Source organism: Magnusiomyces paraingens, assembly GCF_902498895.1.
Source record: "Magnusiomyces paraingens strain CBS 517.90 genome assembly, contig: contig3, whole genome shotgun sequence".
Lineage (NCBI taxonomy): Eukaryota > Fungi > Ascomycota > Dipodascomycetes > Dipodascales > Dipodascaceae > Magnusiomyces > Magnusiomyces paraingens.
In genome coordinates, this window is record NW_022474069.1 from 2,179,598 (window position 1) to 2,195,095 (window position 15,498).

The 15,498-nt window shown below is 42.6% G+C and overlaps 4 protein-coding genes across 4 annotated transcripts; 2 read left to right on the forward strand and 2 right to left on the reverse strand.

Annotated features, from left to right (window-relative positions):
• Positions 1-4: 4 nt before the first annotated feature.
• On the reverse strand, positions 5-3,185 carry SAPINGB_P003986 (uncharacterized protein; the record flags this gene model as incomplete). Its single annotated transcript, XM_031998701.1, has 2 exons — positions 5-2,770; positions 2,871-3,185. 2 exons carry the CDS (start codon positions 3,183-3,185, stop codon positions 5-7), a joined length of 3,081 nt encoding a protein of 1,026 aa, XP_031854592.1.
• A 1,027-nt stretch (positions 3,186-4,212) lies between these two features.
• Positions 4,213-5,170, forward strand: SAPINGB_P003987 (uncharacterized protein; the record flags this gene model as incomplete). The annotated part of the gene is made up of 2 exons (XM_031998702.1): positions 4,213-4,493; positions 4,588-5,170. The coding sequence occupies 2 exons, from the start codon at positions 4,213-4,215 to the stop codon at positions 5,168-5,170; spliced, it is 864 nt and encodes a 287-aa protein (XP_031854593.1).
• Positions 5,171-5,696: 526 nt separating this feature from the next.
• On the reverse strand, positions 5,697-10,037 carry SAPINGB_P003988 (uncharacterized protein; the record flags this gene model as incomplete). Its single annotated transcript, XM_031998703.1, has 2 exons — positions 5,697-8,671; positions 8,771-10,037. The coding sequence occupies 2 exons, from the start codon at positions 10,035-10,037 to the stop codon at positions 5,697-5,699; spliced, it is 4,242 nt and encodes a 1,413-aa protein (XP_031854594.1).
• Positions 10,038-12,460: 2,423 nt separating this feature from the next.
• Positions 12,461-15,454, forward strand: SAPINGB_P003989 (uncharacterized protein; the record flags this gene model as incomplete). The annotated part of the gene is made up of 1 exon (XM_031998704.1): positions 12,461-15,454. One exon carries the CDS (start codon positions 12,461-12,463, stop codon positions 15,452-15,454), a length of 2,994 nt encoding a protein of 997 aa, XP_031854595.1.
• Between the last annotated feature and the right edge of the window lie 44 nt (positions 15,455-15,498).

A 15,498-nucleotide genomic window follows, 5' to 3' on the forward strand; every position in this document is an offset into this window, starting at 1 on the left:
TAGTCTAAATGCTGGACAGTTGCATGCAAATAAAATCAGCCTCGTCACTTGTAATATTGTACTCGAGAACCTGGCGTGCCATATCAACAATTACTGGAGAAAATAATGGGCGCATCAAGTCGCGGAGATCATCCTCATCTTTTTCGTCATCGTGCATGTCGTCATCGCTTCCGGTCGTGCCTTCGCCACTGAACCCGATACGGGACATTGCAATCACGAGCTCATAGCTGACACCATGCGGAAGAGTAGCAAGAATCTTGGAGACTGGGTGAGCTTCGGCAAACTGCGAGTCGGCCATAGCTGGGGGGAGAGCCAGTGGTGGTGGCATAAGCGAATCCCATAAGCTGTGCAGAAGGGTAACGCAGTCGGCAATGAGAGCAACGGCACCTGTGTCGGGTTCCACACTTTGGTACACGGTGTCGAGGTGGCGGGCCATGCACTGGATGACTGCAACCATAGCGTGCCGGGAGTGCGCAATGACGGTTGGCGATTTAGTAACAGAGCACAGTAAAAAGAATTTGATAACAGCACGCCGTAGAACCAGCGTTGTTGCTGTGTTGAGTCCAGCAAGTTCGTGGTAGTACTGCTCAGGGCTCTTGTACAACGATGCAAACCTGAGTGGTTCTGAGAACGATATGCTTGTCTGTTGGCTATTTGTGCCACTGCTTGAAGTTGTGAGTGTGCATGCAGTTGTTTTCCCCAGACTGTAAACGTCATTGTAGTAAATGTAAGTGAACGAGTGGCTCAAGAGTGACGGGTTTTGTTTGGTTGAGGAAAGGGTTTCGAGACCAGCAAAAAGAAGGACGTGTCGCGCGTTAATGTTGTCAACAAGAAGTGCAGATAGCGCAGAGATAAGCTCACGCTCGTTGCGTTCTTGTGGGGTATTAGATCGGTCGAAAATGCTATTGGACAAGGGTGTTGTTGATCGGGAAAAGTCAGGAGTGGTACCACGTTTATCAGCAGTAGTTGCAGAAGCTGCCGCAGTAGCTGCTGCTGCTGCTGCACTTTCTTCTGCAGCGCGCACGTTATTTGTGAGCACTTCACGGCGGATGGAGCCAATGGTATTATTAGAAACTGAAGAAAGCAATGCCAGCACTACTTTCAAAAGAATGTTGGAGGTAATTTTGTTGCTAAGTAGCAAGGAAATGGTACTATAAGGGACGCTGCCCCAAACAGCCTTGTAAGCGTCAGAAGACAAAGCTCCGGCATGAGTTGACACATTTTCAAGAAGGTCAAGCGAGTAAACAATGCTGATTTCTTTGAATGCGTCGTTAGGGTATATTTGGGAATCCATGTTAACTGGGTGTAGGTATGATAAGTCTGGGAGCTTAAAGGGGTCGTACGTCCACTTGGAAATTTTGTCAGAGTTGGGAAGAGATTTAAGGTAAGGTGCGTGAGTTTCAATGAAGGAGCAGATGAAGGATGTAAGTGAATGTTCAAGAAGAATAGCATCGGGGAAATAGTTGACGGTAGAGTTGATAAGCTGAAAAATGATAGGAATGGGTCCGTAACGATTGTCGTCAATGCACTTGAATATTACTGCCTTACATCGCTCAAGAAAACTGTCCACGACTTGTGTGAGTGTTGAAGCAGATGGGTCTCCAGTTTCATCGGAAAAAAGCGCAGCTTGAAGGATACGTGAAATGGGGAGAAAGTTATTATCAATTTTCATACTCCACTTGCTAAGAATGTCCCAGGATGGAGAAAAGTTGCCAAAAACAGTATGGTTAAGAATCATTTCAATGTATTCCACGGTTTGTTGTTTGGCTTCACCATGGGCGGTATTCTCTATAAGTTGCTTACGAAGTCCGGAGATTTCTGTTTCCTGGGCCTTCAGTTTAGCGGTGACAAATGGAGGTGGGGTATCTAGTTTTTTGGGTAGTTGTGGTTGGGGTTGTAGCTGTTGTTTTTGTTTTTGATGCTGCTGCTGCTGCTGCTGCTGCTGCTGCTGCTGCTGTTGTTGTTGCTGCTGCTGCTGTTGTTGTTGCTGCTGCTGCTGCTGCTGTTGTTGTTGTTGCTGCTGCTGTTGTTGTTGCTGCTGCTGCTGCTGCTGTTGTTGTTGTTGCTGCTGCTGTTGTTGTGAAACTTTGGGATGTATGTGTTGCCAAACAGGTGGTGGTTGTAGCGAACCCGATGGTTCCAACTCAAGTTGATCTTCCTGAAGCTGTTGCTCAGGCTCCGACATAAGATTCCGCAGCTCGATTGCCTTGTCTGAAAAGTTCTGTGCAATTCGTCTTTTCTTTGGCGACGCAGCTCCACCATTTGCATTCGCATGGATGTTTGCAAATCCATCTCTGAACGAAGGCGCAAGATCACTGCCAACACCTCTGCCACGCCTACGTTCATTCGCAGCAGCTAGCGGTGAACCTTGGGTCATTAGCATTTCCTGATGGCCCATGGGGGCTCCGAATCCTCCTGGGCCTGATCCAATTCCTTGTCCTCTTTGTTGCTGGTTCACTGGACTGTTGATATTTGCAGCCACGTTTTGAGATAGTGCGCGCACGCGAGCTTGCAAACTAGTCAAATCATTTTGCATGAGTGCCCTTTCGTTTTGAACAACCTCTACCTCATGCTTTAGTTGCTGGACAGCATTCTGGTGGGCAGTACGTTGAAGTTCATGTTCATAAAGAATATTATCTAGTCTTGTTTTGTGGTCTGTGGAAACGCGGGCAAGATTTGTTTCAAGAATTGTAACTTTTCCGCGTGCCATGTTGCGATCATCTTCTGCTTTCTGGAGCTGGGCCTTAAGTCTTTCAATTTCATTTTCGAGCTAAAAATGAAAAATAAAAAGGTTAAGTTAGCATATATTCCCGTTAATGTTTATCATTCTGTATAAAAAAAAAGGGGGAGGTAAAAGCTTTCATACTAACCTGCTTGTTGCGATCAGAACTGGTGACATTGCCTGATGGGATGGCAGCAAGGGTCACCGATGTGTCGCTAGAAGACGATTCATTTGGTTGGGAAGTCTGTTTCTGGATATCATTACTTTTTTTTACAGTAGATAAGGTTCTCAGTTGTCTTTGAGAATGTTGTTGTTGTTGTTTTTGTCGTTGTTGCTGTTGCTGTTGCTGTTTTTGTTGAAGTGGTTCAAGTGGTGGGGGGTTATTGTTAAAGGACTGGAAGATGTCAGAATCAGAGAGATCATCGAATTGTTCATCAAAGTCCTTGTCACTGATAAAACTCATGAGGGGTGGGTTATTTGGGACAAGATGTCTTTCTGTAGATCATGGTTTGTAGTATTTATTTTAGTAGGTTGTATATTGAATAGATCAATATATCTTAGCTTGTTAGTTAAAATGTAGTTATGTTTAAATTGATGGTAAGTGTTGAAGTTAATCTTTTTGACGGAGGTTTGAAAATACTGTGGAGGATTTTTTGGCACGGGATTTTTCTTCCAAAATCTTAAGTTACCCGGATATCGCCATTCATACACGTCTTACGCGTATTTTTTTATTTTACGCGTTTATTAGGGCTAGGGTTTTTTATGTTTTTTTTTTGTTAAGCGTGAAAATTTTTGAGCCGCTCGAGTTTCGGTAGTTTAAATGAGAAAAACTTTTATTTTTTCTTTTTGGAGGTAAAAAAAAGAATACTGCTGTTTGTTTTTTTTTTTTATATTTTGTTTTTCACTCAAAAAAATATCCAAATTTCTAATTTTTATTTTGAATAACAAATTTTTACTTATAAAATAAAAAATCTGCTTTTAAAAAAAAAAAAAAAAAAAGGAAATTTTCACTTTTCTCTCTAAATTTTCATACATTTTTATCTCCATCTTTTTGTCAGAATAAATATACGCTCTTCAATTAGCTCTCTTAAAAAAAACAATCTTTAAAAACTTTCACATTCACAAACTCATCGCCGCACTTACACACACACACACACATTTTTTTTCATTTGAAACAAAAAAGACTGCCCAACCACACCGCCGCCATCGCCCCACACATACACACGCATTTTTTTTAAGTCTTTAAGAAACATTTCAAAGACCAGCAGTGCAGCATTCCATCTATATACTAGCCTGATATCTCCTTTTGAACATTTTAGAAACCTTTTTATATTTTTTTTATTAGCTAATATTTTTTTTTAAAACAAAAAGGTACTTCTTAGAATCTTCTTTTCATTATTATTATTATTATTATTATTTTTTTTTTTTACCCATTTGAAACTTATCCCCATATACTTATCTCTTTTCTTCCAGATTTCTCTCTCGTCAATATGACCTCGCCGCTCACAATCACGAGCATTGACGCAGACCCACTCCCCACAGAATTCGTTTCTCTGGCAGAGTACCGTTCGTCAACCCCAGCCTCCTTTGCACTCGAAGAATCGCCAGTTCTCTACTACGTTGCCGACAATTTGCCTCTCGAGGCCCCGCATCTTGACCAGCTGCTACGTTGTGCAGGGTCAAATGCCACAGAAGATGTTTTGACACGCGTCAAAAGTGCATGTGAAAGTGGCAGCCACCAAATTCTGGCCAATGTGAAAATCTCGTCTTCGTAAGTATAGATTATTACACAAACATTCCAAACATTCGACCAATAACTAACTAACTAACTAACGAACTAACTAACAAAATTAATTAATACCTAGCCGCTTCTTCTTATGGCTCCCAGAATATAACCAAGGTGTCGCTATACCATACACCTCAATAACACTCCACGGAATTACTCGCGTTTCTGTTCTTTATCTCCAGCTCTCACTCCCTGACCCATTCCCATTTCTTGAGCTTTGGCTAGCCACGCCCACTGCTCCTGCCGCCCATTCCATGTACGAGTCCTTGAACGCGTGTGCCAATCTCCACGCCGATCCTCCTTCACCTTCATCTTCTTCGCCCATAACCTCTGCCTACGATGACTTGGACATGACCCAGCCGCGGGCCTTTGATTTGTCTGACTTTGGTACCGATGCAGACGTCGACGTAGAGCTAGATGGATACGTAGTCGCAAGAACAACCGGCACTGCAGATGACCTGGACGGAGCCCTGGGTGGCGCTGGGGAGGCCGGACTTGAAATTAGTTTCCAGGAAGAAGAAGATTCTGTGGCACGGGCAGGCACACGGCGTGCGCGCGAGGACGAGGACGAAGATGAGGATGGCGTACGGGTATGCGGGGTCGGTGAACGACCAGTAGATTCTGCAACGGAAGGTACTGGCAAGTGGCGACGCGTTTCGTGATTTGCTTTTGATATTTCGACCCGAATTATGGAAGCCACCTTTATGATCAAGCTCTACTCTCTCTCTCTCTCTCTCTCTCTCTTTTTTTTTTTTTTTTTTTTTATCCATTCGTTATCAATTTTTGCATGTGGACCATAGCCAATTGCTCAACTCAGGCTAATAACGGTTCTTATAGATTCCCGCTTCATCTCGAGCGTCTGTGTTTTTTTTTTTTTGCTTTTTTTTGCTTGTTTAATTGTTTAAAATCATCCCTGTATAATAAATCAATCTGTCAATTCTTTTTATTTCCCTTAAATGATAAATAGTAACTGCTTTTTTATTTAAAAAAAAACACAAAATCGTCGATTCTAAAAGATTTGTGTTGTCTGTCCCAAAGTAAAAATAAAAAATTATATATCCAAAAAAAAAAAAAAAAAAAAAGTGTAAAGGCTCATCTTAATCCCATTAAAAGTCCTTTCTCAAGCCAAATATACCCTTCTTTATGTTTTTTTTTACATTTTCTTTTCCATCAATAACAAGTAAAAAATCAATTTCCTGAACTCGTAGCCTGAACCGCTTGCACGTTTTGTCCAACCGTCGCTGCGTTATTGCTAATCACCCCGCTCAATCGTTCTCTTTCATCCCGCAACCGATCCAGCTCGCTCGACAAGTCACTCAGCGTCTGGTCAGCTTCCTCAGGGTGTACTGGACTTTCTGGCGACTGAGCAGATGCTGCCGCCGCCCCTGCCAGCCGCTCTAATGGGGTCTCGTAAATCCCCCCTCCTAGACCACCACTCGTGGACCCGCTACCGTTTGACCGTGGCGGTGTGCTTGGGTGATTCTGGAGCGTCCTTGGTGACGTCTTAATATTGGAAATTGAAACCGCACTACCTCCAAGAGCCCGCCGCTCTCGGGTCAACCGCTCAATTTGATCCTGAGCATCCTTCAGCTCTTCATCTTGGGTAATCAGCTTCTTTTTCAGATCCAATGACTTGCCACGCAAATCATCCCGCTCCTCTTGCAAAATAATAATCTGTGCACGCAAATCACGAAGTTGCAAATCAATTTGCCGCGAGTTCCAACGCCCACTACCACCAGCTCCAGAAGTCAGGCTCCGTGTAACGCTATCGCTGTCTCCCACAGACCCGGCTTCATCATCATCATCCTTTATTTGAAGCTTTAGGTTGTTGACTTCTTCCTGAAGTTTAGCATTCTGATCTTTATACTTGGCCAAGTCCTCACGCGTCTTAAGCAAGGCCTTTTCGGATGTGTTGGTATACTGCAATGATGTGTCGTGCTCGCTTTCTAGCGCACGATACTTTTCATCGTATTCAGCCATATCTTGCTTCAACCGCACCAGCTGTGATTCAAGCGTTGCAACACGACCATCGCTTTCCTCTGAAGATTGACGTTGTTGTGTTTGGTGTATAGTCAGATCCTGCTCAGCTGTATCTAGCTTTTCTTGCAGCGTCTTAACCAGAGTATCGGACTCGGCCACTTGCTGCTTCAAATCCGCAACCTGGTCCATGATCAGAGCTAGGTCACGCGTTGCGTCCGCACTTGTCTTTTGCTGGCTCTTGTACATGGCAGTAACTTCTTCAATCTGTCGTCGTAACAATCCAGTCTCACTGTCACCGTCCTCTTCTTCATCATCAAGACCACGAGCCGACGGAGAGGATGATTTCACCCTTTGAAACATCTTGGCGCCTGCCCACATGGCTGCAATTGATGCTACATTCGAGCTAAGAGTATCAACATTCCGTTGACTCTCTGCAACAATTCCTGAAGCAAACTGCTTACTTTCCTCGAGCTGTTTCTGTGAGATTTCAAGTTGAGCCCTGGTAGACTCCAGCTCGGATTTGAGACTCGCGTTTTCTGCTACAACTCTTGTGCACTCTTCATTCTTGGCTGTCAAGATCCTATCAGTTTCCGCAAGGTGTGATTGGGTTGTAGTCAAAGTTAGAGTTGCTGCAGTTAGTGTGCTCACATGGCTCTCAGTAGAATCCTCAATCACTTTAAACCGCCCCTGAATGTCTTCTAGTTGGGTCTTGAGTAGGGATGATTCGTGGTTGGCCAAAATCAATTTATCAGATAAATCGTGGACTTGTTGTTCCAAGCTTACATTCTTAGCCATGACTTTTTCAAGGTTCGGGTCTGCATCAAGAATAGTCCGCGAAGTAACACCAATAGTTGAAAGTGAACCTTCCGATTGTAACTGTTGTTCTAAAACTTTGATACGAGAAAGTGCTTCGTCGCGTTCGGCTTCAACAGCTGAAATTTTCTGTGACGCTTCGAGAGTTTGTTCTTTGAGGTTCTCACGAACCTCCTCGACTTCTTGTTTAAGTTCAGAAAGAGCTGTTACAAGAACAGACTCTTCCGCATCTTCTTTAGGCTCTTCCTGACTTTTGATGAGCATAGGGGTAAGGATAGGGGTAACATCAGAAGATTGTCCTGTCGCAGCAGCCACAGTCACAACCTCCGGGTGAACTGCTTTAATGCCATCTAACTCTCTTGATTCTGGCTTATCAACTTGTTGCTGTACATTTTGTTGTTGTTGTTGTTGTTGTTGTTGTTGTTGTTGCTGAGGCTGTACATGCTGAGACTCTTGTTGAGGTTCGTGCAGTTCTCCATGAGTATCATCTACTTGTCTTGGAGTTGTCGCTGCACCAGTTCTTACACCTCCTGCTGCAGACTCGCTAGCTGAGGGCGGATAATTAATGCGCGATGTGTCCAAAACGTAAACAGTGTTTGTTGGTGTAATATCCTGGTCATCAAATTCCGGTGACTCGCCGCCCATAATAAGAATCTTGTGGCCAGCAAAGGCGCTCATAGTATGACCTGAGCGAGGAGTGGGTCCAGGTCCCATATTTTGGAAGCTAAACCATTTACGCGAGGCAATCTTGAGGGCAGACAAATAACCCAGGTCTTTTCCATCAGAAGACCGGCCACCAAAAATGTACATAATATCTCCAACAATTGTTGCAGAATGACCTTCGCAAGGCGAGGGAATGTACCCTGCGCAATCAAGTTCTGTCCAAGAGTTTTTGCGAGGATCGTAGCACCAAGTATCGCAATACCAGAGTTTTCCGTCTGTGCCACCAAAAAGGTATAGTTTATCCTCAAAAGTGACTACAGTGTGGTTTGTGCGAGGGGGTGGGGAAGGACCTGAGGGACGGATAAAAGTCCATTTAGTTTCTGGAGATTGAAGGGTGGAAAGGTCATAAGCAATCAGATCATTAAAAAAGTAATCATCAAGTTGGCCACCAAAAACGTAAAGGGTAGAGCCAATGGTAGAGATTGTATGGCCATAACGGCCCGAGGGTCTCGGGCCAACAGGGTTAGGGACAGTCCATTTGAGAGTGTTTGTATTGAGGAGGTAAAGATTGTCATCAAGAACATCTGTTTCCTCAATTTTAGTGTCACCACCAAAAACGATAAAGGCGTTTCCGAGAGAAAGGGCTGAATGGCCGACTCGGGGGCTAGGGCATCCTTCAGTTTCTAGAAGATATCCTGTAAGAGTATCTATATAGAGAAAAGAAAGTTAGGGGGGGATGTTAAGTTTCAGGGGAATAATAGATGGGGTGTATAAAAAAAAAAAAGAAAAAAAAGACAATTTCATACCAGTTTCAATGACCCAAAGATCGCCAAAAACGTTTGAACCCTTGAGGCCTCCCATGACGAAAACTTCACCATCACGGGCTGCAATGTGGTTAGCAGCATGGCCATAACGAGGGAAGGGGGAAGCGTTTGAAATATATCTTTGGGACCAGGGGTACTGGGGCATAAGGCCTTGTTGGGAAGCTTGTTGTTGAAGCTGAGGCTGTTGAGGTTGAGGTTGAGGCTGAGGTTGAAGGGGTTGTTGTTGTTGTTGTTGAAGAAGTGGTTGTTGCTGCTGTTGAATAACTTGTTGAGATGGACCCTGCTGTGGACCTTGCTGCGGACCAAGTTGTTGCTGCTGCTGCTGTTGCTGCTGGTGTCCCGGTTGACCCTGTGGTTGAGCTTGTTGCATAGGCTTTTGTTGCTGTTGTCCATTCCAATTCTGTGGACCAGGGTTTCCAGGAGCATATTGTGAGCGTTGTTGGATTTGCACCGGGGGTTGCAATTTCTGCTGAGGATATTGCTGTTGTTGATGCTTCTGCTGTGTCTGAGGCTGGGGCTGGGGCTGAGGCTGAGGCTGAGGCTGAGGCTGTTGTTGCTGATGCTGATGCTGTTGTTGCTGTTGCTGTTGAGGTCCCAGATATGGGTATTTCTGTTGATGAATGCTCTGCATAGAACTTTGTGGATGAGGTTGTTGTGGGTTCATTCGTTGCTGCTGTTGCTGTTGCTGTTGCTGTTGCTGTTGCTGTTGCTGTTGATTAGGATAACCATGACCATTGAGATTTGGATGGTTTTGGTAACCTTGAGAAGGACCCTGTTTATTGTTTCCAGGTCCTCCAGGATTATTGTTATTATTAGAGTAAATAACCTGATGAGATCCATTTGGGTTATATGAGGAGTCATAATATTGTTGTTGGCCTTGTTGCTGGCCTTGTTGCTGTTGTGAGCCTTGGGGATACCCTCCAAAGCCCGAGTTTGAAGATTTTGTATTAAGCATACTTGTTGCAGCTGAGTTGTCTGAGTAGTTACTGGTTGGAGACTTTAAGTCATCAGTTCCTGACCCGGAGGGAGCATTTGTTCCTCTATGGGTATGTGGAGTTTCAGGTGAAGTTGGAGCAGAAGATGGTTGTGCTTGGCCATGGGCAGAGCCAACTTCCGAAGACTTTGGGCTTGAGGTAGCGGGGGAAGCTGAAGCTGAAGTAGAGTGCTCTTGGGAGCCGTTTATTGACGACGAAGAGATCTGAGCTTTAGCTTCCTTTTTGCTTTTGTTCCACTTTTTGATGATTGCCATATGAGATATGGAAGTTAAGGGTTTGTATGTTGTTTAATGAGATAGTAATTAAGAATATAGCAAAATGTTAATAAAAAAAAAAGAGTTAATAAAGGTTTTAAGTTTAAAAAAAAAAAAAAAAATTTAAAATAATTTTGAATTTTAAAATGAGAATTTCTTTTGCTCGTGTTTTTTTTTTTTTTTTTTTTTTTTCTTAGTCCCAGCCTTGTGTCGTTTTTGTTACACGTATATATATAAAAAAGTCCCTGTTATTAAAAACCAGAACAGTACGCCTTAACTTTGAATTATTAAATTTTTTTTATTTTTATTTTTATTTCTATTTCTATTTCTATTTCTATTTCTATTTCTATTTCCATTAGATGCCTTTAAGCAAATTTTACTGCTTTCTCTTCTTCTACTCACCTACTATTAATGTGGCAGCCTTTTTTTTATATTCTTTTTATTATTATTATATGACCCGCTATTTAAGCAGTGTGTGCAACTTCTAAACCAATTAGCCAGCCATCCAGCCATCCAGCCAAAAATATGGCGAATTACTCTATGCAATTGATTAATTACATCACTTTATGTTAAGTTAAATTACATTACACTATTTTGTTACATAATTTAATGTGCTGGTGCTGTTGGTGCTGCTACCGTTGGTGCTGCTGCTTCTGCTTCTGCTACTACAGCATTCACAACCGGTTGCACACATGGCTGGGCGCGTGGTCGGCAGGCGGATGGGACCCACTGGGGGCTGGATTGATTGCTATGACTACAACAACAGAGGAAACTAACTTATATAATTTTTTTTTTTTTTTTTTTTTAAGAGAAAGGCTTTGGTACTAGTATATATATATATATGTGGGGGAGAAGGACAAGAACTACAAACTGGGAGATAAAGTTGAGAAATTTCAAGAAAAAAAAGGCTGGGTTCTTAGATAGGGTTATTTAATTTTTTTTTTTTTTTTCCCGTCAGGGAAGAAAAAAAAAATTAAAATAATTATTATAATAATAATAATTAATAATAATATTTTTTATACTTTATTTTTTGGATTTAAAAATTAATTTGGTAAAAAACAGTCACTTTAATGTGAGTATTTTGGATTTTTTTTTTGGTGAAATCGATCTATCGAAAGAACCAATCTGATCTCTTGTTTTTTTATTATTTTTTATTATTTTTTCTTTTGTTAATGCTAGTGATATGCTCGTGTTTTTGATGATGCCCTTACAATCAGCTGGAGTGCACGCGCACTAATTTTTTTTTTTTTTTTTTGCTTTGCATTGAGCCCGTGGTTAGTGGGGGTGGGAATGCTTGACACGTGAGCAATCAGCTGGTTTATTTAATTTTTTTTTTTTTTGTAACATTTTCTTTAACTTTAAAATTAATTTAAAATGGTTTAAATAAAAATATTAAATTAATCAAGAAAAGACTAAAAAAAAAAAAAATTAATTACATAAAAATTATTATATAATCATGTTACACGGTTAAATTCTGTTACATTACATTCCTTTGTTTCTGTTACAAATATATTCTTGTTACACGCCCCCTTGATGTAACAAAATCTTTACCCTCCTCCCCTTCCCCCTTCCCCTTTTAACGTTCTAAATAGTTTTATTAACTAAGAATTTTTCTATTCCTATTTTGTCTTTTTGTTTTCGTGTTTGTTGTTTCCCCTGCATTCCAAGTGTAACTTTTCTTTTTTCTTTTTGGCGATTTTCCGCCGCCCCCTTAAATAAAATATTCCAATCTACCCAGCCAGCCAGCTAGTAGAGTATTTAAATAATCTTTAACAGTCTAAAACAGCCTAAATAGCCTAAACTCCACCACCACCACCACCTCACAAAATTTTAATTTTGTCTTTGCAATCAACAGACATTTTAAGCGCTAATCATTTTTGTTTTTTTTAAAAAAAAAAAAAAAAAAAAAAAAAAAAACCTCCTGAATTTACACTAAAAGGCTTTTTTTTTTCTTTCTTTATTATTTTTTTTCTTTGAAGAAACCTTCAATCAATCAATAAATTCTTAACTTCTTTGTTGGTGAATCAATTTCAATTCAAATTCCATTCAGTTCAAAGTTAAAGTCAAAGTTTTTTTTGTTGTTGTTGTTTTCTTTCTACTCTGGTTATATATTTATATATAAAAGGTTATTGTTATTGTTCTTTTCGTCATTCGTATACCCAATAGTACTAATTTTTACGCCAACAATCTCATAACTTTTTTTTTTTTCCAATTCTTCTTCAACTGCTACTCCCATTCTGTGTCGTTAATATATACTGACTGTATCACCATAGTATATACTGCATTCCAACCATTTTTGATTGATTGATTGATTGATTGAAAAAGAAAAAAGAAAAAAGAAAAAAACTCCTTTTTCTTCTCTTTTACCTTTTTTCTTTCCTCTATTTCTTCTCCTACTTTTTTTTTTTTTTTTGGTCTAAACAATGTCGGCCAACCCTTCAACTCAGGCCCACTCACCATTACCACTCCAGCTTCACACTCAATCTCCAATGGCTGTCCTTAACTCGGTCTCATCACCATCTTCTTCATCTTCATCTTCTCAGCCTGAAGCTCAGACTCAAACTTCTGCTCCACCTAAACCAAACAGAACCCGCAAGCGTCTCTCCATCTCTTTTACAAACTTTGCTCCAACAACAGACCATCACTTCCATCAACAACGTCGATCAGTCTCCCTTAATACAAACAATAATAACAATGGCCACAATCAAATCCAGTCGCCATCGAGAATGCCCTCTTCACAGTCCTCCATGACATTATCTTCCCATCTTACTGCTTCGAGCCCTTCCTCATCTGGATTGTCTCCTGCCACTGCTACTTCTACTGCTAATGCTAATGCTAATGCTAATGCTAATGGCACTGCCACCCCCTCATCTTCTTTCTCATCATCCCAATCAAATACCCCATCAGGACTTTCTCGTTCAATGACAGTCTCATCTCTGGCAGCTATAAAAGATTCTCCAGATGACAACATATCCCCCCTCTCAGAATCCCATCACCATCCTGCTTATACATACCGCTCTACAAAATACTCTCATAGCGCCCAAAACTCAGCTTCATCTATTGGCTCGGCCGCTTCCATCGGATCTTACAGTTCTGCAGGCACTTCTCCAGACTCTCCAGCAGCAGCTGCAGCAGCTGCAGCAGTTAATCCTCCAAATGGTATCAAAAATAGACCTTTCCGCTCATCTTCAATCACTCTCTCTCCTATTAGATCTCCCGGAAGCACGCATGTCTCGCTTAACTCTAACTTAGAAGGTGAAACAGCGGCAACAGCATCTGCACCAGTAGCAACATCGGCTTCACAATCAGAAGTGGCCAGTAACTCGAGGCTCCAACCACATCCTCCTCCAGAAATTTATCCCACCGATTCTTCCGGACCGGAGAACCTCCCGGAAGCTTCGGCCTCCACAACCACTTTGACGGACCCCAGAGCACCTCAAACCGGGCTCTCAACCTCCTCCTCAACAACAACCCTGGTGCTCCAACCGACAAATTCTGCTTCAGTCCCACCGTCTCAGTTCAGCCCACTCAATATTTCCCCTGTAACTGCAACCGGACCAACTTCAATACCACCATCTTCAAACAATACAAATACATTTTATCATCACCAGCAGCAATATCAAAATAATAACAGCAACAACCACCACCAACACCAACACCAACACCAACACCAACACCAACACCAACACCAACACCAACACCAACACCAACCGGTCTCGCCACCCCCTGCATCAGCAGCCTCATCAGCTATTGAGTACTACTTCTCACAGCTGGCCTACCGTGAACGTCGCATCGTCGAGCTGCGTGACGAAATCAAGCGCATGCAGCAAAATCTCAAGCAAGCTGAGTCCGATCTAGAAGACTTTAAAAAGCAAGTCCCCACCTCTGACCTCATTCCCCGCCAATCTGCATCCGCTAAACCTAGCGGTTCCCAAAGCCACCTTCATTCTCAATCTGCAGCCGCAGCTGCTGCTGCCCTAGCTGCTACAGCCGGCTCTTCTTCTTCCTCTTCCTCTTCCTCTTCCTCTTCCTCTTCCTCTTCCTCTTCTTCTTCTTCTTCTTCTTCTTCTTCTTCTTCTTCATACAATAACAATGGCTCTAGTATACCCTCTAATAATACCCATCACAATGCACCTACTATGACCTCCCCAAAACAATCATCTACTCCGTCTCTCCGCCGATCACAGTCCCAGTCTCGTAGACTTGTCATTTCGCACTCGCAAATGGCATCTTCTGACATCCCATTCTCGACTTTATCTGGCCACAAGACTGGCAGTAGTGCTGGTGGTTCTGGTGGTTCTGTCGGTTCTTCCCCTGCTCCTTCCCTCTCTCGTCAAGGGTCATTATCTAGAAGACATATTCCGTTGCAATCTTCGACATCTTCAACTTCATCCTTTTCTTCTCGCCACTCGGTTTCACTTTCAGACTCGTCAACTTCCTCAGTCACCTCTTCCCTCATTGACCCACTTATGGAAGAGGCTGATGAGGACGATTATAACACGTCAGCAACAACTATTGGAAGCAGCACACCTGCTCAAAATGGCGGTGCCTTTGGATCAGGTTTTGGTGCTATTCGTAAAGAAATGTTGCCTAATTCTTCCAATGTTGTCCATTCCACCCCCTCGTCTGGCTCACCAGATCACAATAACTTCCAGCGCTACCCTGCACACACAATGGTGGTCGACGAAACTGGTGTCCATACAGGACTTTATGATCCTAAAATGAATCCACATGCACCGGGTGCCGGAGCCACAGATCAGGTTTTGCACCTTGGCAAGCGTGTTGTTGAAGAACTTGGATCCCAGTTTTGGTCCTTTTTTGAGGATATTAAAAACGTGACAGTAGGAGATGATGCGCGCGATCCACTCAGTAGACACGGTTCTCTTGGAAGCACAGCTGCGACTCCAGCCACTGCGGGATCATCGTCATTATCTTCCAGCTCACCATCCGGACACCTTAATGGAACAGGCAGCAGCAGTGCAAGACATATGCATGCCAAGTCACGGTCTGTGATGGTGGGTGGATCGACACGTACTCCTGTTGCAAGTAACGTGGGACCTGCTTCTCAACAGCAGCAACAGCAGCAACAGCAGCAACAGCAGCATCAACAACTTCAAACATCTTCTTCATCATTGGCAACTGCAACAACTCCAGTGGTCTTGCCGCCTCCTGCAGCAGCCTCGACCAGTGCTGTGTTGCGCAACAGACATGTGCGAGCCCCAAGCTTGCGTCGGTTCCGGGGGTCCATGTCAATGCACAACTTAAAAGGACACCTGAATGATACTGGAGATGAAGAAGTACAAGAAACAGCAGAAGACCCCTTGGATGCGAGCCGCCGTGTCATTCCGCGTAGCTCGTTGACTGATTTGAAGGTTGCTCATACCAAGGCTTCTGAAAACTCGTACTTTATAGTATGAATGATTTTCACTCTGGGATATATATTTTATCATCCAATTCATGT